Here is a 27,334-nt window from a genome sequence, read left to right as displayed (position 1 = left end):
TTCTCCCTGTCACAGCCACCAAAGAGGCGTTCCTCCGCACGGAGATCCACAAGCTGAAGGGGCCTGAGGGCAGGGCAAAGAGGCTCTTCGGCTGGACACTGTCCAGCGCAGATAGAGCAGGCTACAGTTACAGCCACCACAACAAACACAAATCGGAGAGCTCTGGTCTTTTTCAGTCATCTAAAAACCCACATAGAGATGCTGAAGAGAGGCTTTGTTAACCGGTGTTGCTCTCATACTAACAACCCTGCATGACTGCTGTGTTCCTCATTAGATTTTCAGAGCGCTTCCTGCCTGCACAGGGCCGGATTTTCTCTAAAAATAAATCACCCTGTATGAAATCGGTGCTTTGTACAAGGACCCCACTAATTGAGGGCTGGAGAGGACAATGCGGTGTTTGAGGTATTTAGTGATGTTAAGCACAATGTCTTCATGGGGCGCTTCTCCACCCCCATCACCGCCTCCGCCCTCCCCCACACCAAGCCCTTCTGCCCTTGTAATGAGGCCATACTGGATACAATACAGCCCCACACAGAAAGAAAAAAATGTATTCAGCTGAGCTTCAAAATTGTGAAGGAAATGAATCAGTGAAGCATAAGTGGCATATTTAATTACTACTCACTGCGTTGCACGGGGACAATGATGGCTGCTGTGAGCCTCACGGCAGCCTGTCAGACAGCTAAGCAGGCCATGTTACATTCACTTCCCAACTACGATTTCAAACTTCCTAGCTTTATTTCTGATTAAGAGGGTTCAATGTCCTTATGAGATCACAAAGATGCACACAGTCCTTTAAAGCAAAGTTGTTTTGCCATTCTTAACTTTGTAAGGGACTTTTTTCAGGGTGAGGTTCGGTGAGGTTACGATTAGGGGTTAAGCAAAGGTCAAATAAAGTCCAGAACAGTAGAATACAACTTGTACAATAATGTGTCTTTCTGTTTCCAGACTGCAAACTGAGTCAGAACCACAACAAAGCTATCAACGCTGTCAAGGGCATGGCGTCTGACAAAGTGGATATTTCTATCCTTTCAGAGACCGTGAGATGATCGGGCATTTCATGCCAATCACTTGTGACTAATTTCCCCTCCTTCGCGTACCTTGTGTGTCAATGAGATTAAGGAGTCGGGGATTATATGTAAAGGGATTGCTGTGAAGCGATTACTGAGACTTGTTGGTGTAATCAGTTACAGTTACTGACAACAGTGTATATATCAAATAAAGAATAGCTTGAAAATTAAAGGAAAGGGGTTCATAGCTGCACTAAGTTTACCTAAACTGAAAAAATGGCTAACGGATAAATATAATATAAACATGGTTATTTCATCATTAGCTTTAATAACACACAGCAGGTCAAGTAGCCTGACATTAAGTAATCATTACACTGGAATGATGTGCACTAATAATGTTTTATTTATTTTTTATTTGAATGCCACACTTTGAACTAATTCATTCCACCATGTGCTGTGTGTGACAATAAGATAAGAGTCAGGGGAGTTATATTTAATGAGCTTACTGAGACGTACTGGTGTAATCTATTACAAGCTGTAAACACTAGTACAATTGCCATGATTAAAAGAAACAAATGATTATGATTATTTTTATTTAAAAAAAAAATATATATATATATATATATATATATATATATATATATATATATATATATATATACTGTTTCAGGTTTGCGATTGGGTTTACTGTGAGAAAGGGTTAGACAATGAAGATCAATACAAGTTGACCCTGAAAGAAATGAGAGGGGGAAGGGTACATTGAATACATAAAGGATGCATTATAATACTTACATGGTTATTTCACCATCATTTGTGCTTACCTTTTCGGGCCTGGTAGCCTGACATAACGTAAAAATCTGATGTACAACCATGAAAGTAGTTTATATTGCGTATTTGTCAATGTATGCCTCTCATCAATATCTAAAGCATATACGTCATATATGTGTATATGTGTGCATATACCACAAGTATCTAAAAAAAGTATTTTTTTTAAGTTTCATGTATGTATCTTATCATAAGGAGACAAATATTCCAAATTATGGAAAAGTGTATGTATGAAATTTCTTTTCTGTTTATGGATTATATTATCTTTCTGTTTTGGAGTAAATAAATAAGTTTAAATGCCGAACATTTTTCATACCTCACCGTTTGGTTGAACTGCTGCAGCACCTTTTACCCGCCAGTGTATACAACATTACCATATTACATATAATATAGACCCAACACAGCAGATGCTTTGTCTTTTCAAACTTTTTTTGACCCATCATTACCCCGATGCTGAACATGCCTATGTAAAGTGATGCATGACTACATTTTCACAATACATATGGCAAATACATGTGGGATATTTAAAAGGTATATATAATCAGGTGTATTAGAAAAACAAGTATATATATATAAAGACATATTAAACATAATACACATACGTTATAGTTGGTTAATGTGGGGGGGGAAACATGTTTATCAAATCATAAATGGCCATATCTCAACGTATACATTGGATTTTATTATATATTAATTTAATATAACGTCACACTAACATGTGAAATAAGCAACAACTTCGTGTGTTTGCAAAGTTAGCAGTTGTTGGTATTCCAGTTAATGTTAGCTGACGTGAAAGCAAATATGTGTGTGTGCGCGTCAAAACTAGCTTGTCACGTGATTGCAAAGTGGTTTTTAAAACCAGTACTGACAAACCAGTTTGGCAAAACTAAGAGGCACGTGCCTCTTAGTTTTGCCAAACTTCTCTTTTTTTTCCTTTGAGACGGTTTTCGCGAGGGCAGTGAAGGGAGGAGGACTTGGGACTTCGACCCTGGAACTTCGAGCCACTGTGAGCCCACGCGCTCTTTGCAGTCCATGGATTTCCAAACACTTTGCACGTTTGACACTTTCAAGTCGGCGTGGAGCCATTACGGTTACGGGGGAGACTTCCGGGACGTGGTCGAGAAGGAGTTCACGCGGATTAAAGGTAATAATGGTCGTGTTTCGGTAATGACATGCGCAGTGACAAAGGCAAGGCGTCGCTTGTTTTGACAGTTTACATACACGCGCACGCAAACAAACATGCGCGCGCGCACACACACACACACACACACACACACACACACACACACACACACACACACACACACACACACACTCACTTTCTCGTTGTTAACAGGAATAACGTATCTGGACCATGCAGCAACTACTCTGTACCCAGAGTCTCTGGTCAGGGACTACTTCCAGGACGTTTCAAGGAACATGTACGGTGAGAGAAGTCCCATGAAACGTGTTTAAACGTGTTCTTTATTCAGTCATAAAACTCAGAACTGTTATGGGTCATTATGTGTCCCAATAGGAAACCCTCACAGCCACCACCCGAGCAGCAGACTGACACAAGACACAGTGGACAGGGTCAGATACAGGTAAAGGCTGTTCATGCCCTCAAAGGGCCCCTGTGACTCTTTTTGAATAGTGCTTTCCTGGATGAGATGAGTTAAAAAATATATATATAAAAATACGGAAAATATTTCTTACAGGGTATTGCAGCATTTTAACGCCACCCCCGAGGACTACTCCGTGATTTTCACTTCTGGTTGTACAGCCGCACTCAAACTAGTGGCTGAGAGCTTTCCCTGGAGGCCGCCGTCTGAGAATGAGGCAGGAAGCCACTTCTGCTACCTCACCGACAGCCACACCTCCGTGGTTGGCATAAGAGGGCTGGCGTGCGGCCGCGGGGTGGTCGCCCTGCCCGTCTCACTGCTGGACGTGGAGGGCCAGGCGGAGCCTGCGAAAGGTGAAGGCGCCGCTTGCCAGACACCGCACCTCTTCAGCTACCCGGCGCAGAGCAACTTCTCGGGGAGGAAGTATCCCCTCAAGCTCGTGAGGGGCATCCAGGCGAGACGCCTTTACCCGGCGTGTGACCACCCGGGTCGCTGGTTTGTGCTGCTTGACGCGGCCTGTCATGTCAGCTGCTCCCCTCTGAACCTGCAGGAGTGCCCCGCTGACTTCATCCCCATCTCCTTCCATAAGATGTTTGGCTTCCCTACGGGGCTGGGGGCCCTTCTTGTCCGTAATGACGCGGCCGGCATACTAAAGAAGACTTACTTCGGAGGAGGCACAGCGGCAGCTTACCTTTCCGGGGAAGATTATTATGTGCAGGCGGCCAACATTTCTGACAGGTAAATAAAGCACACCAGCCTGCTAAGCCCTAGATATTCTCTGAGAGCCCCCAGTTGTTCTGTAGCTGCTCCCTCCTTCATTGTAAGATGCAATGTTTTTCTTTCTCCCTGATGAAAGATTTGAAGATGGGACCGTTTCCTTCTTGGACGTCATTGCTGTAAATCACGGTTTTGAAGCTCTTTACAGGATCACAGGTACCGTAACAGAGCATGTTAATAGAAGGAAGAAAAAAAACATGAAAGCACTAATTTAATAACAGAATAATAATACACACGCAAGTTATTTACGATTCGCTAAAGGTTACCGCGAACAGCCTCCCTGTCTTCATCCCCCTTTTGTCTTCAGGGGGCATGCACAACATCCAACAGCACACCTATGGCTTGGCACGCTACACTTACATGCTGCTGTCGGGCCTTTGCCATGGCAACGGGCGACCGGTGGCTCAGATTTACACAGAAGGCCAGTTTGAGAGTCCGAGCACACAGGGCGCAATCCTGAATTTCAACCTCAAGGATTCTCATGGGCAGATAATTGGATATTCTCAGGTGCATTCAATAGTTTTCGGTTTTCACAACAATTTAATTACCGCATGTTTTATGCATGGACAGTGTTGGCGCCTATTAAAACAGCTCCTCTGTTTTTTACCTCAGGTTGACAGAATGGCCAGTCTGTACAATATCCATGTGCGCACGGGCTGCTTCTGCAACACCGGAGCCTGTCAGTCCTTCCTTGGGATCACCAATCAGCAGATGCGAAGAAACCTGCAGGTGAGAGATTCAGTAATAGGAAAAATGTCAAACATCTGTGAAAGGCTTGTGCAGGGAGAATAAAAGGTGCTGTGTTTGTTTTTTTTCTTCTCTTCGAGGCCGGCCACGTCTGCGGAGACAGCATCGACCTGGTGGACGGCCAGCCGACCGGATCTGTGCGCGTCTCCTTTGGCTACATGTCGACATTCGACGACTGTCAAAAGTTCCTGAACTTTGTTGCCGAGTGCTTCGTGGAGAAGCCAGTCACAGTGGACCGGGAGAGACTGGAGAAGCTCATGACCGCCACAGCGGCATGCGAAGAAGGCTCGCGCGAAGAGCCTCCAAGCGACATCACTCCAGGAGGTAGAGTTGGAGTCGACGAGGGGGCGAGGCCTTTGGAGACATCGCCGAGGGGATTTGGACGCAGAGACTCAAGCGGCCACACGGAGGCGTATACTCTGACCAACATCTACATATATCCCATCAAATCATGTGGCGCCTATGAGGTTTGAGGACGACCCAAACTATCTTTTTTCCTTTCAATTTTGTTCTGTCCCTGTCTTTCCAATTTCTTTCCCGTATCCATCATTCGGTTTTGTGCTGTTCTTAATGCAGGTCCACGACTGGCCGGTGGGACCGCTGGGTTTGCTGTATGACCGAGGCTGGATGGTGGTGAATGGAAACGGCGTGTGCCTGAGCCAGAAGAGAGAGCCGCGTTTGTGCCTCGTTCACCCACAAGTCCACCTGCACTCGAACAAATTGTTCTTGCAGGCATCAGGTCAGGCCGTCTATCAGCGGCTCACTGGGGGGGAGAAAGAAAAGCAAACTGCCTAACAAAAATACATTTCAGTCCGTCGGATGTTCTGCTATAAATGATCTTAGTTTGAGGATTTATATATATTTTTCCCACTGGCCTGCAGGCACGGATACCATTTCAGTTCCCCTGAAAAACAACACTCAAATGCACGCAAGCTATCGAGTGTGTCAGAGTAAAGTTTGTGGTGACAGGTGAGCTGGCAATGTTGAAACATCTGAATGCAGCAGCTGCAGGAAATACTGTGACACATACCATTTGTGCCGCTCTTTTTTCCCCTCGTATCAGTGCCGTCTCTCGCTCCACTGTTCTTGACGCTATCTGTCGACACTGGATCGGCATTAGAAAGTCTCCTTGCTCTCAATTTCGTATGAAAGTCCACTTATTTACCACTCTTAATGGAAAAAAACTACTGTAATAATAAGCATGAGATGATATTGATCTCCTTGGATCCCTTCATGAAAAGTCATAAATTTAAAAATCTACTTATCTACTGATTCTTGGATTAATGTCGATGTTACCCAAAATGATAAGCAGCATCAAACTGTAAATTTCCCTCGTGGGCCTTCAGAAAATAATCCGCCTCCTTCTCCCCAGGGTGGAGGCTGTGGACTGTGGGGACGAGGCTGCATCGTGGCTCTCTGACTTCCTTGGACAGCCATGCCGCCTGATAAGACAAAGTGCTGACTTTACGCGTGACATGAAGAAGAGGCCGAGCGACGGTACATATTTAAGCATTCCACCTGTTCTGCCTGGCTCTTTTTATTTCTTTACGCTGGATTTAACTGTAAAAGTCTACATGTGCAATCCAGAGTCACATATCCTGCTGATACCACCTGGTTGTGGCTGTGACCTTGCATTCCCTTCAGCGGTTCACTTGGATTAAAAAAATAATAAATTATCCTTATCTGCTTTTGCAAGTTACTCCGTTTAAAAGAATCAGTTTATCGTGTAACACTTTATGTGTCAATTAATAGCTAAATAGTATCCACTTTATTACATTCAGAGGAACATATAGATGGGTGCTGTCCATGAAGATTCATCTGTCATACATACCATCAGACAATGAGGATTTGTAAAAGGGGATTGGTACCTCATCAGTTTGATACATCTAGTTCAGTTTTGGTGTGATGGTTCGTAGTATTCCGTCTGTGAAGGAGCTCTGTCAAGTCTGGGAAAATTATCCCGATGATGATTGAGCTTAGGCTTTTCATCTGAAAGCCTGCGTTACAATCTGGCTGTTGGAAAGACGTGGGTGTTAATCAGCCAGGGAAGATCTAACACAGATATCCTACCCAGTTGCATTATGGGAAGTGTGGGCTCCAATGTTTTTGGAGTTTGACTCAAACTAAGGAATAGAAATTAGGATATATCGACCATTGCTGCAGAAATTTTGTTCAGTCTTTTTGGAGAAATCTGCCTCTTGGGAGTCTCGTCTCTGCTTTATGGCATTATTTAATTCCTTTTTGCATTAATATGACAAATCATCTTTGTTGTTCAGGTCCTTCGTTCACTGGATGAGCCCGTTTGACTTTTTAATATATTAACAACTTCTCAATTGAATTTCTTCTTCATCACAAGCTGTATTGCTGTTTGAACAAAACAATCTTTTCACACGGTCCATGTAGCTGTGCTGGAGCTTTTGATCGTATCACAGTCTTTGTCAGCAGATGGAGTTTGCCCGGTTGTCATTGAATTGCAGATGTTAAAATTTACATTTTCAGAGCATTTCAAGGACATCTTGTTGCCTTTAAAGTTTAGATTGATGTTGCTGTATAAAATTACACTCGAACGTTTTATAAAAATCGCCAAAATGTAATTGAGGAGTGCACGTTTCAATTAGTTGCACCTCTTTCACTCTCTGTGTTGCAGCAGAACCCTCAGTCTTCAGGCTCTGTGAGGATGTGGGCTGCGCAAACCAGAGATCAGAATGTTTTCTCCATATTGAATAAGTCATTGGGGTAATATATAGTCTCTCCCTTCTAGCTGCCACCTCCGCGTCCCTCTCCCTGGTGAATGAAGCTCAGTATCTCATGATCAACCGTGCCAGCGTGGAGCTCATTCAGAAGCTAATGAGCAGCAGGTTTGAGCGCGCGATGTGAACGACGTCAGGATCCGTCGACGCATTGTACATTTACATGACGGGGGCGGATTTGACAAAATAACATGCAATTTCCACATTTCCCTTTTTCGCAGGCAGGGCGACACTGAGGGCGATCAGCTCCTTGACACACAGAACGTCATTAGCCGCTTCCGAGCCAATTTAGTCATCGCTGGAGTAGAACCATTTGAGGAAGATAATTGGTCACACTTGATTATTGGCAACACTCGATTTGTGGTGAGCTGACGCTTTGAGACACATGACGGAATGTTCAAATGTGTTGCAAACGGATCCCTTCAGAAATGAATATGCTTCCCTTTTGTGATTTACCCAAAGGTCGCAGGTCAGTGTGGGAGGTGCCAGATGGTCGGAGTGGACCAGGAGACTGGGAACAAAACAAAAGAGCCGCTAATGTCTCTGTCGGCCTACCGCAATGGAAAGGTCAGTCTAAAATGACTACTGCTCATTCATGTAGATGCTATCTGTGTGTGAGTTTTGTGGCAGTGACGGGTGGGTGAAATGCATGTGCATAAAAAGATCTCTTTCATGTTCCTAATATATTTGTAGGTCACTTTTGGAGTGTACCTGACCCATCAGCTACCAGAGGGCTCCAGTAACGCAGTCCGTGTCCTCTCTGCTGGGTCCCTGATACAGCCTGAGTCACACAGTTCCTGAAGTAAACATCTGCATCGTCCTCTTGATTTATTTTGGTGACATCCAAGCGGTCATTTCGGCGATGCACGTCCTAAAGATCACATGTCAAACACAGCGGGGGAATAGCTTGATGCCGCTCTTCTATTCATCCATCGTAATGATGCCTTTTGTCCTCTCAAGTCTCCATTTCATACCACGGTATTCAGATTGAATTCCATACAAGTCTGCTTTGATGGGAAATGCTTGAGATTTCAAGCATTTTCAAGCATTTTTGCAAAATGTGTGCAATATAGTGGATGTGAAAAAATAATTGCATGACAAAACTTTGAATGCATTACCGCTAATGAGATCAGAACATGTCAGGCTTGACGCACTAATCGCTGCTCATCATGTTAACCTCCCAGACATTTCTTCTTCTGTTTATTCCCATGGAGAATTGCTATGTATTCCAAACACACCCCTTCTGTTACTGCTGCCACAAATCTATAACGCATTGCTCCCTGAAATGGAAAAATCTACCAGACACTCTCAGTATACACGCTCTGAACGGGGTGCTGACTTTGACAAGAGATGTTATGCAAGATAAAGTAATAATGTATTGGACAGCAGAAATTATGTGCTCAGAGTAACATGCTTATACATACAGAACACATGTTACATCAAGGTTTAGTATGAGGGGGCTGCAAGGTTTTGAAATATATATATAAATGGATGATAATAAAGAAAGTGCCTCCATAAAAAGTCCTAATATATGGAAAAACCTACCAGACGTATGTATGTATGTATGTATATTTATATACATTTTATGTCCTAATATTAGTCCTTTTGTAAAATGGCAGAACATATTGGTTGGTGAACAGTATACTGCGTGCCGCTTTTAAGGTGGCGCCATGTTCAACGTCATGTGCTTTGTCATTAACTAACTATTTAAATTAGCGCTACCTTAACAACCCCGGGTTCCTCCCCTTCCGATTATCCTGTACTTTGGTCGAACTTTTTGATAGCCGATGACCAAAAGAAAAGAAAAAAAATGTGTAACTAGGCCGAAGGGTTCGCATAAATATTTAATATAACTGTACTCGGATAATACTGACGTCATGCCGAGGAAGAGGGTCGTCAAACGCGACGGTTCTTCCTCCGCTGCTGGAAAAGTTCAGGGCTCTGCCAAAGTCCAGAAGGAGGCGAAACCGTGAGTTAACTTTAGTATCAATAGGGTTGTGTTGTTGATGTTGCACGAACGTCGAAACCACTAAATTCCCGATCATAAAAGACATGTATTTGTGTTGATGGTTTTCTGATTGCATCTTTATTACAGTGATCAAACCCCACCGGCGTCAAAACGTGTGACCCCTTCTGTGACAAGACGTGTGTACGTGTACGTGTGTGTGTGTGTGTGTGTGTGTGTGTGTGTGTGTGTGTGTGTGTGTGTGTGTGTGTGCGCGTGTGTGTTCAGGAATATATAGCTACAGATGATTGACAGGTTGATGTTTGCCTTTCCAGTTAGGCTGTACACATAAACCATGTGGCAATAGCGAGATATAAAAGTAGCAGAACACCTAGAATAGCAAAGAAAATGTGTTAAACAGGTTGAAAGGAGACTTTAAAGGACAGGCAAGTTCCCACTGCAAAGCCAGGAAGTGTTGAGGGATTTGAACCTCTGTGGTCAAGATTGGATTGTACATTTCTCTCTCTACTTAAGTAAAACTCGTGACTTATTATCTTCATATTCAGAGTGTTGGTAGTGAACATGAAAGGTATTTGCAGAACACTACAAAACGGTAGTTTTGCCGGACAGTGTCTGTCCGGCAAAAAAAGGATACATTTGTAGGACATGGCAGTTCATCAATATGGCATGAGGCTTTTGGACATCTTGGAGAAAGATTTTGGAGGTGAAAAAGTAAAGTTAAGGCGTCAACTCAGAACAGATGCGGCGACAGCTGGATGGCTGTGGAAATAAATGACCTCCTATATGTCCCCCTCGAGCAGTGTGGAGGAATCAGCCGTCGACTAAAAGGGCTCTTCTGGCTGATTAGAGTGTAAATGGAGGGGCTGGGATGCATTGTCCATTAATTAGCAATAGTCTGAATAGCATCCTCCTTTCTGCTGTTGCCTCTAGGGAGTCAAGGCCAACTCTAATACAGCCTGCCCTTTTGATTAGACTCAGTTCTCTGTCATATTAATGCTGCAACCACAGACTGGTGGGACATGTGCGGACCATCTCTGCACGCGCCAACTGGCTTGGCCGTTCATTCCCGTGTACATCTGCTGTTTGGAACGACGATGCGTTCCCTCACTGGCGTACACGCTGAGGCGCAACAGTGAAGGAGCTACAGTCAGTCAGTGACTATGACTCTCTCTCTGTTCTCAGGTCCCGATGGTGGCTGAAAAGAGGCGTGTTGGCCATCTTTGTCATCGTCTTTTTGTCGCCTTACTTGCAGACAAAAGTCCCAGAATTAATCCAGCACCTTGTATACTCTCACAGAAGTAAGTGAATTCCCTCTCTGCCTCTGGAAAGATCTCTAAAGATCTCTTCACGTTGCTTACATAAAAAGGGCCCACCTCTCTTCTTTCCCTGTTGGTAGTCAGGGTGCCTTTCTTTGTTGACCTCAGCCAACCTGCTGATCTCTCTCTTAATCACACCATCAACATGTACTTAACATCAGAGGAAGGAATCTCTCTTGGTGTATGGTGAGTAAGCCAAGTTCAACTTATATATATATATATATATATATATATATATATATATATATATATATATATATATATATATATATATATATATATATATATATAAAAAGCTCCAGTGATCGGTTGTGTCTGTAAGCGGGTGTATTGTTCTAAACTGTTCAAGGCACACTGTTCCTGAAAGACATGGGAAAGAGGCTCACGGGAAGGACTTGGCATGGTACCAGAACGCTTTCAGGGACGGGAGTCCAGTTTTCATATATCTTCATGGGAACACCGGCACAAGGTACGATAAATAATGCATTTGTATTGTAATTGGCTCCCCGAAGAAGCAGAGTGTAAAAGCTCCGCACTGCTCGACGTATCTGGGTTTGTTATTTTAAGACATTTGTGTGACTTTGAATCATTCCAACAGGGCAGAAACCCATCGGGTGGGAGTGGCCAAAGTGAGTGATCGCCCCCCACAAACGCACTCATCTTTTGAAGGTCTAATAAAGACGTGCACGTCTCAGTAGCCAGTCTGATGACAAACAAGCGTTATGTGTCAACAGGTGCTGAGTGCGCTGGGTTACCACGTGCTGGTGCCCGACTACAGAGGTTGGTGAAAATGAAGACGAATGACTCCTCTTTGAAACACATTTTCCCATCGCTGGCCTTCTTTGCCTTCTTACTGATTGTGATACACAACCTTCTCGCATTGATTGAATATAATCTGGAGGCATAAGCTTCCTGTAGCGTAATGCACTTGTGCCTAATGAGCGGTTTGTTGCAAGGCAGTCAAAAGACCGGCGGTTCAATTTCAGGTCAGTGTCTAGTGCAGGTTTCCCTCTGAGTGGCTGCCACCTGGTGGCCACGAAGAGGCCCCTATGGGATATGTTAGTGAGCATTGCTTCATGGCAGGGTTCGGAGATTCTACCGGGGAGCCGACTGAAGCCGGCCTGACGACCGATGCCCTCTACTTATACAACTGGGTCAAAGCACGCAGCGGAAACAGCCGGGTCATCGTCTGGGGACACTCTCTTGGCACCGGGTCAGTAACGAAAGACTCCCGGTCCACAGCATTTTCCTCAAGTAGAGAGACACTCTTCACACGAGTCAAAATTATTCATGCCACTGTTGTAATATCTGTTTTGGATGTGCTTTGCGTGCTCGCTGGAAATATGAGACTTTTAAAACCTTGATGTAAGAGCTTGCAACACTTACACATTTTACCAGAGCAAGAGCTCCACACTCAGGAACACAAAATGCATCAACAGGAAGTCAGCGCATTGCTAAATACATCGGCAATCATTTAGTTTACATGGTAGGCCTGCGTTTATGACCGAGATGATTGAAATTAGCCCACAGCTACAATAAAACTGTTCCTGTCAGGAATAGTTGAAGAGGAAACTGTTTTTTCAAATGTATGCACAAAATGGAGAAACTGAGGATGCTGCTGCTTTTCTGTGCAGAGTGGCCACAAACACTGCAGTGAAACTGAGGGAGCAAGGTAGGTTTCACTACCAGTACATTTTTGCAAATAGAAACGAGAGGAAAGAAGTCCAACTTCTCGGTTTGACTAGTTTCTCTTGTTTCCAGGGGAGGATATTGACGGTGTGATGCTGGAGGGCGCATTCAATACTGCTCGACAGCATATACCGGCCCATCCTTTTACCTGGGTAGACCAACTCGTCACTTGGAATATTTGCTTTTATTCACTTCACGCTGCTGCTGCTACATAACGCGAAACCTTTCCATGTTTTATTTTCTTTCTGTTGAAAGTATTACTGGAAGTTCCCGGGCATTGGGTACTTTCTCCGCGAGCCATGGGCCGAAAACAAGATTGTCTTTCCGACTGAAGAAAAGTATGTTTTCATAGGACTCTAAACATGCTGCTCATACAAAACAGTTTATTATTAAATGATTCATCGAACATTTGACCAGCTATTCATTTTGTTTTCACCTGAAAAGAAGACAACTTTAGAAGTTAATCCACAGCTTCTTTATCGACAGCCATTGTTCACGACAGACTTCATGCACCGCAACAACAGAAACACTTCCTGTTTCTTTCTCAACTAGAGCCCTACTCCCTTCCAATGTGCACACTCGCATACTATATATATATATATATATATATATATATATATATATATATATATATATATATATATATATATATATATATATATATATACACATACACACACACACACACACACACACACACACACAGTACAACTAGTACAACCAGTATGAAACTATAGGCATGTTAACAGTTATTATTACCAGTAAAATGCATTAACTTGTGTGTTTTCTTATTCTGCAGTTTGAAGAAGATGAGATGTCCAATCCTGTTCCTTCACGCAGAGGACGACCACTTAGTGCCCATTCATATTGCTCAACAGGTACTACCGGCACAGAAAGAAGCTTTTCATCTGATACAATGGAAACCGAGGTGGTATTTTCCGTATCAGTGTAACTAAATGAGTGTTTTCTCTTTATGTCTTTGCTTTCCTCTCCCAGCTGTACGAGGTCGCAGCGAGTGCCCAGAATGCAGAGCGAGTAAAGCTGGTGTCGTTTGACGGCTCTCTAGGGTATCTGCACAACGGCTTATACCGCGACGCCCTTCTGCCCGACATCGTAACGTGAGAGACTCTATAACGCTTAAAGTCATTCTCCTCTGGCTTGGTAAACTGTGTTAAACTTTATTTCTACAACATGTATATGTCATCATGTCTCCTCTGCAGGAAGTTTGTGCAGTCCTTATAATATTGGAAAGACGACTGAAGAAGGAAAAACTTCATCCTGCCAGACTTCATCTTTTGGTTTGATCACACACTCCATTCAAATGTTTCACTTTTTATGAATCAAAAATCAAACCATGTGTCGAACCATGTTATCTTTGGAGCACCTCGGTAGCCGAATGGTTACGGTGCACGCCCAATGGCTGCAACTTCACACTGTTATCAGTCTGTCTCAGAAAAATGTAAAAGAAACACCATGATTTGAGAATCAATACAAAAGTTGATCAGGCAAACTGATTGTACAATGATTATTGTGGGTGATTTTATTATCAATTATCAGAACAAGAAATAGCAATTACTATTGTAAATGTGATTTGGGTGAGCCATTGTTGCAGCAGGTGCCCTCTACTGGGCATTGCTGTGTTGTGATAATGCTCGTCTGTAATACTGAATAATGAGTTTTGTAATCCAAGGCTTAAGATGCCTTGTTGTCAGTGACATCTTCTCAGAAAAATACAAGGAGAGCAGGAAATGTCTGTGGCTTTATAAAACAAATGTTTTAACCACAGAGTATACAGCACTGCATTGTGCATTCTAATGTGTGTCGGGATCTCGGTTCCAATTTCATTGCTGTTTCATTCCAATAAACTTGGTGACTCCCTGTGTTAACCAGCAGTGCATTGGGTCTGTCGGTCTTTTCACTTTTGTTCCAAGAAAGCACACATTAATATACTGGTCTCATGAGAAAACACTCGGGAGGAGATATCCACCTTGCAGAGCTGATGTAACTCATCTTTACCTCTCGTAAATTCACAATGCATTGACGAGGATTAATTCAGGTACATGCAGCAACGTTTCAAGTTGCCTTAAAGCAACTGTTCAACAACCCGGGTTCTTCTAGAACCGAGCACTCCTATAGTGAGTAAAGAGTAGTTAAACTCTCTGCATTGCAAATGTCACGGTTCTTTTAAATCTACTTGGTTATTATACAGACATTATATAGATTTTCATTTTCTTTGATGTATTAAAAATCTCTTTAGAATTTAAAATTCAGTTCTACATCCCATTTCTTGAGATGTTGAGTGACATGTTTTAAACTCAAGAGCATGTGTAAACAAGGAAGCTGGATCCGTCTCCTTCTGAAGACACGGTTTGACCACAGCTGTCCCACAGTCGCAGAATGGTATCTTGATAGACAAATACAATTGGATCACCTTTGATCCCTGCTGGAGACAGAGCATTAAATACAGCTCTTTTTTTATTATGCTTTGGCGTTGTAGTTCCGATAAGAAAAGTACAACCAACTTTATTAATGACTTACAAGGTGACACCTGCAAATGTCCCCATGGTAGATATAGATATATGTAACATATGTGTTATCAATAGTCAATGTATTCATCTGAAGGTCTTAACCGTGTGGTAGGTATTAAGTTATCAGCACAATCCTCAGAGGAGCATAGGAATGTGATCCAACACATACAATGAATGGCTGAGGTTGTCGTGAATGCTTTTCAACTGCACGTCAAATGCATGAAAAGTGAGATATTGTTCGGATAACTTCGGGCCCATTACGAGGCCTCCTCGGTGAATAGAGCCGTTTGTTGTGCGCGCGGTCATGTTGCACCCGATCTGTCAAAAGGTGAGTTGAAGCTCCGAGTCTTGGCAGTCGGATGACGTGGCTGAAGGTTGCGGACGATGCGCCGACAGAGTTTTTTTACTCACCGTTTGATCCATCGCCTTCTCCCTGTGACTGGAGGACGGGAGCCACGTGACTCAATTCAGCCAATCCGATGCGCGCGCGATGTGCGCGCTCGTGAACCGCTTACGCCATATGCGTACGAAGAGCATCCCTAAAATTGCCTCTGTCATACAACCAGGAAGAAGGTGGGATAGCCCTACAAAGCTAACATCCCCAGTCTTTCTGCACACTTTCTCCGAAAAATAATGGGATCCTCCAGGTGGAAGGTAGCAGCGGCTGCTTTTCTCGCCATAGTGGTCTCTTTATTACCTGTGAACGCAGATGAACACGAGCACACGGTAAGACGGCGTTTGGAGAGGCCGATTGAAAAAGGGGGAGCCTTGAAAATAATGGACGTTTGTGCTTCAGTGTAACCTGCTAGCTTTAGCTGCGACGGCTAACTTGCACACCAGAAAACAGCCTCGCGGACGCGACAGGGTGCACGGCTCGGCCTGTTGGGCTTGTGTGTCGATGCCCTGCGGGCTAGCGGACAGATACAGCGGCCTGTAGCTCGCTCACTCGTCCTCACTTATCGGCCTAAGTGCTTATGGCGAACGTGAAGGTTTGCCTGTTAGCTTGTTAGCACGTCTCTCACTCTGCTCTTCGCAAGCTTCCCTTGGGCACCAGCGGAAACTCAAGTTAGGCTAGCTAGCTAGCTAGCGTTAGTTAGTTACGTAGGTAGGTAGTTTTTAAACAAGTTCGTCATACATTTGCAGTCAATCCAGACGAACAGGGTTTCCCCCGAAGTGAAGTGATTGCTAACGTTACATTATGTCGAAACACCGGTCAAACGTCGGGGCCTCTCGTGTTTTCCCGTCTGTTTTCTCGCTTGTATTAGACCCAGATGCCTTAATTATAGATGACAAGTTAATAAGGTGTATTGTCCACATTGTCTCCTTCGCGTAATGCAGCTGTCTCATGTGTGGAAGTTAGTTAAGTTTAGTTGGTGGAAAAGGACGTTGCGTAAAATGTAACTTCTATAACTGTATGCAAACGGTTTACGTTGGTCAAAGCACGGTTGTGCCACACTCTCGTACACTGTTTAATGTTTGCATGCATTTGAATGCAGTAGCTGATTAGTTTCAGTGTAAATGTGATAATGGCATCTCCTTTTAAACACTCGGCGTCTGACTCCAATGTATCTAACTTCAGCTGTTTTGTTACTATTATGAGGGTTAACATGTATTTCAAACATGTGAAATTACTAGAACGTGAACCCATAACTGGTTATGCATTGCTGGATTTCACATTAGCCCCCCACCCCCCTTTTTGTGCAGTACACAGATAAAGAGGAGGTAGTTTTATGGATGAACACAGTGGGGCCTTACCACAACCGACAGGAGACATACAAGTACTTCTCCTTGCCCTTCTGCGCGGGCTCCAAGAAGACCATCAGTCATTACCATGAAACACTGGGAGAAGCTCTGCAGGGAGTGGAGCTCGAATTCAGCGGCCTCGACATCAAGTTCAAAGGTAATCTTCTGTTTTCACTTGTTGTGTACATATGAGCTGATGGGAGCTCTGAAATGACAATGTGTCACTCGTCACTGCAGTCTGTGGATCTATTCTTATTCCACACCTGCCTTTCTAACAATGTCTTTTATTATTATTATTATTATTATTATTTATAATCCCTGCAGATGAAGTCATGCAGACAACATACTGTGAAATTGACCTGGACAAAGCCAAACGGGATGCCTTTGTCTATGCCATAAAGAATCACTACTGGTACCAAATGTACATAGACGACCTGCCCATCTGGGGTAAGTGATTATTCCTTTATTTATGTATTTAAAACAGACCTTAAGAGACCTCTAAGATGTTGGGGGATAGTGAATACATGCCTGTGTGCTGAGTTGTCCTGCGAATTGGAGTGTTACTGCATTGTTTTCTGATTCACTCCATCGGTGTCTTTATTACTGTGTCCGTTACGAGTTACTCTTACGCTTATTAGCTCATCGGCCTCTTCCCAAGGTTTGCCGTGACACTAGTTTCTCGCATATCGGTGTGTTTATCTTAATGTTGGAAAAGTTAAACAGGGTTGAGACTGTCCGTTCATTCCCGGCCAACCTGCGATGGGTGTAACAATACACTCAACGCCATACGTGGAGGGACTCATTTGGAGTTCAGCATTTTTGTTGTTGCTCCGAATCTGTTGAACAATGTGGCGCTCTTGTTGATTAGCTGCTGTCTTCAGTTACTGTCATCTTTTCTGTTTTTTGTTGTGTTGTAGAGAGCTGTATATGGTTTGATGTATGCTGCTGAGAAACCGCTGCCCAATGGAACCCATAAAACTACTGTTTTTTTTTTTTGTTTTTTTTAAAGAATGGAATCATACATGTATGTTTATCAACTGAAATGCTATACTCACTTAAAAATGTGATTCTGATGGGCAGTCCTCATTTACACTCTACTGATAAGGTTTTGTTATATGAATGCAGCTTGACATAACAAAGCACAGTTTTCGTGACTAATTTACAGCATATTAATGAGCCATGACTTCACAGACTCTTCCTAATGCGGTAACACCAGATAGTCAGGATGTGGGGTAACTTACATACTTGGTAAAGTTATGCCGCTCAAACATGAATATGATGATGTTTGTAGTGGGTGGGGCCCTGGCATTTGCTTTGACAAGTCTCCATGTTTGTATCGTACGTACTCATGCCTAAATTCCAATGAATAAATATAGACTTTAACCTCATGTCCGGTTTGACAGCGTGGTTACGGAACCAGTGCGCTTATCGTGTCTGAAACAAAGATGTTTGGTCGGGCTTCTTTCACAGAGAGCCTGGAGCAGCACATCTGTAGTTGAGCACTTTCTGTCAACAACACATTTGCAAGACGGCTAACTAATGTTCCCTCAAATTAGATTCAGTAGACTAAAAAAAATGCCTGGCAGGATTAATTTGTTATCCAGAATAATGTACATTTGTCATAAAAGTAGATGGCCATCGCTGCTACTAATGCTTTAATCAGAAACTGTGTGATAGAGCCAAACATATTTTTGGAGCTTTATGGAAAACCTTCTTATTAGTGTCACATCTGTTGCCACAAGGGAATAATGCTATTTCTAGATTAAGATTTGAATTATTTGTTGTTTCCATGCAGTGGAGAAAGCGGAGGAATAATGTGCAGTGTGCAGACCTAGAATAATGGGCAGCCAGTCGGCAGTATATTCAGAGCGACTGTTCTGCATCAAACTGATTTGCTCACAGTCTGGAGATTGGTTATGTGGCCATCAAGGGGCAAACTTTGAGAACATCTGAAGCCTAAAGACCGAATGCTACAGATGATGCTGTTACAGCATCATCTGCAAGTTAATCTTCTTACAAGTTAATGAGCTGCGTAGGAACTAGCAACTGACCTTTTTTATTTGGCATTTACACACCCTGATTATTAGTTTGCCATATCCAAAGGCTCATTATTCACACCTGTCTGTTTGACCACTTCTTTAAAGGGCCGTTCTCTAATTCAATGTTTGTCAATTTCTTTTTTTTTTTAAAGGTATTGTTGGTGAGGCGGATGAAAACGGAGAAGATCATTACCTGTGGACGTACAAGAAACTGGAGATTGGCTTCAATGGCAACCGAATCGTCGATGTTAATCTGACCAGTGAAGGCAAAGTCCGACTTGTGCCAAACACAAGAATTGCAATGTCTTACTCTGTGAGTCGTGAATGATCCCCTCACTGGTCCTTTTATAAATGCTCATGCCTTGATGTCTCAAGGGGTTCTGATCATCTAAACATGTAACCCTTTTCCTACCACAGGTGAAGTGGAAGAAGTCAGATGTGAAGTTTGAAGACCGATTTGACAAGTACCTTGATCCATCCTTCTTTCAGCACAGGGTGAGCTGAATATTATATGTTTGGTGTTCCGAGGACTGTGCTTCATCATGCGAGCCTCAGTGGCTTGTTGTAACCGCACACTTGCGTATGACTTTCTAGAAGCTACGAGTTGAGTCTCGTACTTTGGTAAATAAGATGTAATTGACTGGTCTGGTAACTTTTGGCTGACTATTTGACTTTACCTGCCATTTACCTTGCCGAACAAAAGGAAGTTTGGAATCCACACCTGCTTTGACTGCCGGTGGATGAAAATGTGTTTCCTGCCCCGACTAGTACAGTCAAGCTGAGAGCATGGATTTTACAAACCAGTGTTTATGTGGTTTCAAATATCTGGAAATATCCTTAGTAATGCATCTAGCATTTTTCTTTTACTCAAAATGTTTTCACACCACTAAATAGTTCATTTGGTCTATTGAGCCTTTTAGTATTTAATGTTGTGTTTTGATGTAATAACTTTATGACATAGTTACTAACTATACTAACTGAATTTTATTAATTATATTTTTAGATTCACTGGTTCTCCATCTTCAACTCCTTCATGATGGTCATTTTCTTGGTGGGTTTGGTGTCCATGATTCTGATGAGAACTCTAAGAAAGGATTACGCCAGATATAGCAAAGAGGAAGAAATGGATGACATGGTACGTTTATAAAATCCAAGTATTTACTTCGCATTTTGTGCTTGAACATGTTTTTATTTGCTTAATTTAATTTTTTTTAATTTCTTCTGATTTTTTATTTTCTCACTGTGCACATCAGGACCGAGACCTGGGAGATGAATATGGATGGAAGCAGGTACATGGAGATGTGTTTCGCCCATCAAGCCATCCGCTGATCTTCTCTTCGCTCATCGGCTCCGGTTGCCAGATCTTCTCCGTCTCCTTCATCGTCATCGTCGTTGCTATGGTCGAGGATCTGTATACCGAGTGAGTGGTTGGCGTTTAACTGCCTGGTTGTAACTTATTGTGTGTTCGTGGTCGGGTACCGGCTTCCATTTTGAATCCAAATTGTAAAATAGGTAGATTTGTTCCGAACAAATGAATCCTCAGAATGAATGGGTACTGCTTTTATTATCCCTAAGTTTACTGTGTGTATCAAGAACCATATTCATGTGTTTTTTCTTCGGGTATTGTCCGGTGAAATCTAAGTTCTCTAGCCAATTGTAGCTTAAAATATATAATTAGCCATAAGTGTAGGAAAAGACTGTTTCAGAGGAGTAAAGCCCAAACCCCGACTGTGTGCTGGACATCACAGGGCTCCACTCATATCATTTTTTTCTGCAGGAGAGGGTCCATGCTGAGCACAGCCATTTTTGTGTATGCTGCCACTTCCCCTGTTAATGGATACTTTGGGGGAAGCTTGTATGCAAAACAAGGAGGTAATAAAAACACATACAGTCCATATATCACATTCTCTCTTCTCTGTATATGTCCTACTGGCTTTATTTCCTTTCAAAATCGTAAAGGTCTCACACAATGCTGTTTTGATTTGTCTGAATAATACAGGCAGAAGATGGATTAAGCAGATGTTCATTGGAGCCTTCCTGATCCCAGCCATGGTGTGCGGCACTGCCTTTTTCATCAACTTCATCGCTATCTACTACCACGCCTCCAGAGCCATCCCATTTGGCACCATGGTGGGTTTGGCACAGCAACACCTCCTTAAAAACCACAGAGTTATGAAGCCCGTCCTCTAAGCAAAAACCACTTCAGTTTATCCGTGTGACTGTGCTGCACTGGGGTGGAAGTGATTATAGAGCGTATCAGTCATGGAGCTGATAGGCGGCGAAGTCATAAGAATAGTGTAGAAGGTATTCAGTCACAAGTGTTTGAACTGCATCTCGCATGGTTTAGGTTACTGAAAATTAGTTTCTATCGTTCAGGCCAGAAAACTATGCTACGCCTCATCTGAAGAACAAAAGTCTAAAGTCACCCTGGAATTTTGACCACCCAATAGTATATTAATAATGTTTGTTTTGTGCAGGTTGCTGTCTGCAGTATCTGCTTCTTTGTCATTCTGCCACTAAACCTCGTGGGAACAATTCTTGGGAGGAATCTGTCTGGCCAGCCGAACTTCCCCTGCCGAGTGAACGCTGTGCCGCGACCCATCCCTGAGAAGAAATGGTAAGTGTGATTATGTCCCCATTATGTGTGGAAAATGTTTAGGAATTTGTCTCGAGCCGAGTCGGAGAGTCTTATGGTACGGTGTACAAAAATGTCACTTAAAATGTACTAATCAAAACACACTTTCTGTACAATCTGTTTATATTCTCATTATTGACAAAATGCTCATTCATTTTGTTAATGTAAAAATAAATAAATCACGTATACCTGTCACAAATAAAGAAAAGCAAATATAACATCTTACATTTGTTTATTTTGTTTGATCAAAACCCAAATAATAGTAATCTGAAATGACATGGAACACAGAAAAAGAAATATCCAGCTAATTTAGGGGATTTTCACAAGATAAATAAATGAAATGCATACTTGATGTGTTTTTAGTAATCATCTTGTGTACTGCTGTGCGGCGTGTCCAAACATGGCATCTAGTGTTTGTACCGCAGTGGAAAGTGTAACGACTGATCAGTGGGCAGCGGTGACGCTGCTCTTAAAGCATGAAATGACTACGGAGTGTTGTAGGGTCCGTGTTCCACAACTAGAAAATGCCATTGCTGACTTCACAAAATCTTTGGGTGATGAAAAAAACATCAAAGCAACAGACTGAGTGTATTAACATTTACAACAGTCTGCCAAGCTCGGTGGGCAGCTGCCAACAGGAAATGATAGATGTGACTTAAGGCCATTGTCAGACTTTGTGAGTCGTCATTGTTTCTCCTCCTTCCTCCTTTTTCATACCGCAATAAGTCATGTACACTAGTCCTGCAGGAATGGGGGGGATGGGATGTGTTGTCTACAGTGTTCTGTATATAGTCGCATTCATGTGTTGAACCTTGTCTGTCAGGTTCATGGAGCCAGCCGTCATCGTCTGCCTCGGAGGAATCCTTCCTTTCGGCTCCATTTTCATTGAAATGTAAGTCTGGGCTGTGATACTGAGAGGTCGGTATGTCGCGAGATGATGTTTGCGGCCGGTGACGTGTTTTTTGTCCTCGTTCTTCTTCAGGTACTTCATCTTCACGTCCTTTTGGGCCTACAAAATCTACTACGTGTACGGCTTCATGATGCTGGTCCTGGTCATCCTGTGCATCGTCACCGTGTGTGTCACCATCGTGTGCACGTACTTCCTGCTCAACGCTGAGGACTACAGATGGTGAGCGTGGTCACGTTTTGCCATATTCTCGACACTGCCCCTTTCAGCACAGTTAAAGCAATGTCTTTTATAAGTATAGCCTGGGGATTTGTAATAATTGCCGGGGAAATTAATATTTCTATGATGTTTGGTGTGTGGGGTTTTCTGCAAAGTTGTTGGTATTCTCCGTGCCGTTTTTCTGCCTGAGTCGAGAATTATGAAGGCTGGGTTGAAAATTATAGATTACATTTTTGATTCATATTCAGGAGGCTCATCTCACTGCACAGCGTGGAGACTAGGGCTGTATCAAATATCAAAAAAACATTCCAAGCTTCTATTGAGGTTTTTGAATGATTGTTTTGTTATTGCAGTTGTGGAAATGTAATTTATGGGTTTGTTAGATTGCTGCTTGACGGTCTCTGCTAATACAGATGCGTGCGGGAGAGTAAAGTGTTTCTTTTGAAAGCCAACAGATATGGATTGGCGCAAAATATTGTGTTAAATAAAAAAACATGTTGTGATTCTTTTGGAAACGATTACATATACTGTTTTTAAATACATTTTGCCGTGTACCTCTTGTTCACCTGCTTCAGTCCCTCATCATTCAGAGAATGATTAATGATTCAAAATGTGACTTCAACTCGTTGGGTCTCTCACTGTTGATTCACTTTTTCCTTTTCTTTTCTAGGCAATGGACAAGCTTCCTCTCTGCAGCATCCACTGCTGTTTATGTTTACATGTACTCCTTTTACTACTACTTCTTCAAAACTAAGTAAGTCTTATACTTTGTTAACAAGTCTCACAATGGGCAAAAAATGTCTATTGCTTTGCTTACATGTTTTATCCCTATTGTATTTCAGGATGTACGGCCTTTTCCAAACGTCCTTCTACTTTGGCTACATGGCTGTGTTCAGCACTTCCCTAGGAATCATGTGTGGTGAGTCCCATGTCTCGTTTAAATGTGACTAATTAGCGAAGAGTCACAGCTCCTAAATACGTTGTTGCAGCTTCCAAAAAAGTGGGCCTAGTGCAAGGACATTTAAGTACCCGTATCTGATAGGACCAGTGTGTTTGATTGAGTGCCATCTGACGGTGAGACTCCCAGTCCCTTCCAAAGAGTATAGAAGAACCTATCAAATTGATAACGGCATCTCAAGTTACCAAAGGGTAAGAAGAACTTCATGCGGCTGTCAGACGTCAGATGGAAGATAAGTAACAGTTAATAGTCACAGGGGGAGAGATGGAGAGATGGAGAGATGGAGAGATGGAGAGATAGGGAGAGGGGGAGAGAAGGAGAGGGAGAGGGGGAGGGAGAGAGAGGGGGAGGGAGAGAGAGATGCTGAAAAGGCCTTGCTAAAAAGCAGCTCGTAATTTAGATGGGAGGTAATCAAAGGGACAGTCATGGAGACGGATGTAAGAATATTACAGAGCAGGTGGCGCTGCGCTGTCGGAGGCCATGCAGACTGATCCCCCTGGGCAGCAACTTGTATAAAGACCCAAACACTGAACAGAATATTCATTTTCTATTTGTGTGTGTATAGCAACTTGTGGAGAGAGGCAGACACCAATTATAAATACGAATGAATGCAACAAACCTGTATGTGCAAACACTTCTGTATTCCACATGGGTTCTCCTGCTTTAGTGCCGTTAAGTAGCTGCAAGCCAAACTCATCCTTCAGCTTTAAACTTTAGTGGAGCTTTCTCTCCTCCAGGATGCCTTCTGGGTTTGTTGGATGTTTTACTGCTCATTTTGTGGACAAAGGATATTTTGTATTTTGTCTTTCTCAAACCTTGAGACCTCCACCAGTAATAATTGTTTCCTCTTTTTAAAATGAGAGGGTGATAACTTTCAGCTGCCTGCCCGCCTCAAAGAAACTCACCGAACACGTTTATTTTCAGGTGCCGTGGGATACGTGGGAACAAGTGCCTTTGTGAGGAAGATCTACACAAATGTGAAAATTGACTAAAAGGCAAAGTAGCAACACAGGGATCTTAATGGATTTGCCTACGTGTATCCTGATGGACGACAGGCACAAGTCATTCTTTATTACTTTTCTTTCTTGCAAAGAGATTGTGAGAATCTCACTTTGTACAATGTAGTTTTTCCATTTTCTGAATGAATTTCAACGCAGCGTCTAAGAACAAGAGCAAATCTGCGGAAGAGATATCAAACAAGGTTCTGTTTTTATCAGTTGCTTTTCAAACAAACATTAGGGCAATGTTTAAGGCTGACCAGGCTTCTCTTCTCCGACCCGGTCCCATCTGAGACCAGAGAACACAAATGTGTATGGATGGAATAGTGTAGCTCTCTTCAGTGAAGAGGCCTAAGTGTATTGAAAGCCTTTTGTTCTACTGGGTCAAGATATTGGAGAGTTGGGTTTTATGCACGTGTTCTGACTTGATTTCTATTTTGTATTCTTGAACTCACTCGAAATATCGTTAATCCACAGTTCAGTCGTTTGTTCCTGATTTACTTCCCACTGCAAAGATGATATAAAAAAAAAAGCTGTCACTCAAGAATCATTCCCCCGTTTTGACGATTCTTAATTCCCTATTACAGTAGCAATCCATCCAGATGTTGAGGGAGATTTTAGTCCTGCTGTAGTTTACTGTACAGACGAGAACAGAGGGACTGATCAACGGTTGAGGTACAGTAAGAACCGATTTTTAAATGGATGTTGGATGTGATCCAATTTCCCCGTTTGGTCCGGGTTTTCTTAATGTTTGGGTTTGAATGAAGTCTACTTGTAAAGATAATATATGGATGGGTGGGAGTGTATATAACCTTAATGTACCTTTAGACGTAGATCCCAAATGTATTTTCGTTGTACAGATTTACTACAGGGTGTTTTTTTTTTATGAATCATTTTAGTTATTTTTCTCTTTTCTTTGTTTGGTGCTTGGGATGGGGCTGGTGGCGCTGTTACATCTTGCCTGAAATTGCATGAAGTTTTCACCCAATCGGCTCATCAAATTCCACGTCAGTCAGCGCTGTCAGTTTTTTGTTTAGTTTTTTCTTCTTTTTTCAGTCATCAAAATGTAAAGGTACATTTTGATGACTAGTAGGCCTGCTTATGGCCACTCTTCTATTGATTTCATATATTATTTAAAGCTTTAAAAGGCTCCACATCTTCTGGTAAGCCATTCTCCTCGTGTTCTTTCATTTGCCTAACCTGAAACATAATTTGTGAATGTCGGATGGAATGAGGCGATTTCCGCAAACATACTGTACAAAGTGAAGTTTATGTACACTTAAAAACTAGATGTTTTCATAACCACACAGTGCTGCGGAGTGATTCAAACGCTTTCCTCCATTTTGTGTAAATACAGTATGTACCCTACTTGTATGAGAAGTGGCAATGCCTTTTTTCCTTCTTTTCCGTTCTCTAATTTCTAGTTTTCCCCCACTGAAGTTGATTTTGGCACCTCATGTTGTGTACCAATGTCTGATTAGACATTTTGAAAACCTGCATAATAACTTGCTGTAAAAAGAGAAAATAAACATGTTTATGTACAGGGGTTATTAAGTGTGGTTTTGACCTTAAAGGTAAATATTTAGAACTGAATTATTAGATCATGTTCTGTAGGCAGAATTTGATGTGAAAGGTGTGTTGGTGAGAGGACTGTTATTAATACAGGCACAAATCCTCACCTGAGGTCGCACAAAACACAAAGTGATTTAAATTATAATCTTTTTTTTAAATAATTTTGATGATGGTTGTAATAAAAATATAAATAAAAGATATTTTTAATACAAAACTCAATTTTCACACAGACAAGTTACTTCACTGAAGGTAGTGTATGTTGGCAGAGTTCAGGCCCTCACAAGAAACATTAGCGGGGGTGCAGTAAAGCTTCACGTGTAAAGTGAGGAGTAAAACTGATTTATTTTGTGTTAAGATATAAAAAAAATGCAGAAATCCCCTGTCTTTACAGCTTTCATACTTTGAGAGATATAGGATCAGTAAAATGGTGACCATTTAAATTAAGCATATAGGCTCTCGAACAACATCGGGGCCCTGAACTAGAAGCAGGATTTGGGCTTAACTTAACCCTCCCTGGTTTTCAGCCCTACGACATCGGAGGTTCACTTCTTACCTTGGTAGATCGCCATAGTAACTTATTCTGCACAACCAACCTGTTCTGGAGCAGGCTATGTCCGAGTTAAGAGGTCAAGTCGCTTAAAAAAAAAAAAGGCACCGCCTACCGACCAATTAAGGTGAGGCGTTAAACTCGTACGCTGATAATACACCAGCATGAAGAGGATCGTCGGGATCCAGGCTAAAAGCAACGCGCACTGAAGGGTTTATTGTGTAAATCACAAAAGAAAAAGTTTGTTTGAATGTGTAAAGGAATATCTTGTAATATCAATAACCATCGAGTGCAGAAATAGAGCCGACTATAATTACGTGTGTATTTCGTTAAGTTAATCTGTTGCAGATTGACAGCGGTAAGTATACTGTAATGTCTTAGTAGGGCTGAATAGTTTGAAACGTCATTCCTTGACATTGGAATTTGATAAGGGCACACTAATATTATGAGTCTTTACTAGGAGAATAATTAGATTAGTGGTGGCTGCAGGTAGGTTGAGATTCATGACAG

The 27,334-nt window shown here is 42.4% G+C and overlaps 3 protein-coding genes across 3 annotated transcripts; all 3 read left to right on the top strand.

The window, feature by feature from the left end:
• Positions 1 to 2,805: 2,805 nt before the first annotated feature.
• mocos (molybdenum cofactor sulfurase) lies at positions 2,806 to 8,533 on the top strand. The gene is made up of 15 exons (XM_079230286.1): positions 2,806 to 2,976; positions 3,169 to 3,258; positions 3,349 to 3,415; positions 3,530 to 4,171; positions 4,290 to 4,366; positions 4,518 to 4,717; positions 4,823 to 4,939; positions 5,038 to 5,424; positions 5,534 to 5,696; positions 5,839 to 5,926; positions 6,330 to 6,454; positions 7,719 to 7,815; positions 7,929 to 8,070; positions 8,170 to 8,274; positions 8,401 to 8,533. Exons 1-15 carry the CDS (start codon positions 2,865 to 2,867, stop codon positions 8,506 to 8,508), a joined length of 2,520 nt encoding a protein of 839 aa, XP_079086412.1. The 5' UTR covers positions 2,806 to 2,864; the 3' UTR covers positions 8,509 to 8,533.
• On the top strand, positions 8,531 to 14,563 carry LOC306747249 (lysophosphatidylserine lipase ABHD12-like). Its single transcript, XM_079230287.1, has 13 exons — positions 8,531 to 9,676; positions 10,856 to 10,971; positions 11,070 to 11,175; positions 11,339 to 11,458; positions 11,588 to 11,618; positions 11,724 to 11,769; positions 12,073 to 12,202; positions 12,624 to 12,661; positions 12,751 to 12,830; positions 12,934 to 13,016; positions 13,478 to 13,556; positions 13,675 to 13,796; positions 13,899 to 14,563. Exons 1-13 carry the CDS (start codon positions 9,585 to 9,587, stop codon positions 13,918 to 13,920), a joined length of 1,065 nt encoding a protein of 354 aa, XP_079086413.1. The 5' UTR covers positions 8,531 to 9,584; the 3' UTR covers positions 13,921 to 14,563.
• A 1,261-nt stretch (positions 14,564 to 15,824) lies between these two features.
• On the top strand, positions 15,825 to 26,077 carry tm9sf3 (transmembrane 9 superfamily member 3). Its single transcript, XM_079230126.1, has 15 exons — positions 15,825 to 15,932; positions 16,911 to 17,106; positions 17,274 to 17,396; positions 19,141 to 19,301; positions 19,406 to 19,483; positions 19,992 to 20,123; positions 20,242 to 20,408; positions 20,766 to 20,860; positions 20,988 to 21,118; positions 21,466 to 21,605; positions 22,447 to 22,515; positions 22,606 to 22,752; positions 23,420 to 23,503; positions 23,592 to 23,668; positions 24,632 to 26,077. Exons 1-15 carry the CDS (start codon positions 15,840 to 15,842, stop codon positions 24,697 to 24,699), a joined length of 1,761 nt encoding a protein of 586 aa, XP_079086252.1. The 5' UTR covers positions 15,825 to 15,839; the 3' UTR covers positions 24,700 to 26,077.
• Positions 26,078 to 27,334: the final 1,257 nt, after the last annotated feature.

Source organism: Taurulus bubalis (genome assembly GCF_910589615.1).
Source record: "Taurulus bubalis genome assembly, chromosome: 14".
NCBI classification, from domain to species: Eukaryota; Metazoa; Chordata; class Actinopteri; order Perciformes; family Cottidae; genus Taurulus; species Taurulus bubalis.
This window is presented reverse-complemented; position numbering and strand designations above follow the sequence as displayed.

Bases quoted from the DNA above. Each gene is read 5' to 3' on its own strand.
- mocos (XM_079230286.1), top strand. From the start codon at position 2,865: ATGGATTTCCAAACACTTTGCACGTTTGACACTTTCAAGTCGGCGTGG. The intron at 7,816-7,928 runs GTTTGAGCGCGC...CCTTTTTCGCAG, and splicing joins CAGAAGCTAATGAGCAGCAG to GCAGGGCGACACTGAGGGCG. The intron at 8,275-8,400 runs GTCAGTCTAAAA...ATATATTTGTAG, and splicing joins CGGCCTACCGCAATGGAAAG to GTCACTTTTGGAGTGTACCT.
- LOC306747249 (XM_079230287.1), top strand. From the start codon at position 9,585: ATGCCGAGGAAGAGGGTCGTCAAACGCGACGGTTCTTCCTCCGCTGCT. The intron at 10,972-11,069 runs GTAAGTGAATTC...CCCTGTTGGTAG, and splicing joins CCTTGTATACTCTCACAGAA to TCAGGGTGCCTTTCTTTGTT. The intron at 12,203-12,623 runs GTCAGTAACGAA...TTTTCTGTGCAG, and splicing joins GGACACTCTCTTGGCACCGG to AGTGGCCACAAACACTGCAG.
- tm9sf3 (XM_079230126.1), top strand. From the start codon at position 15,840: ATGGGATCCTCCAGGTGGAAGGTAGCAGCGGCTGCTTTTCTCGCCATA. The intron at 20,124-20,241 runs GTACGTTTATAA...TGTGCACATCAG, and splicing joins AGGAAGAAATGGATGACATG to GACCGAGACCTGGGAGATGA. The intron at 20,861-20,987 runs GTAATAAAAACA...TGAATAATACAG, and splicing joins CTTGTATGCAAAACAAGGAG to GCAGAAGATGGATTAAGCAG.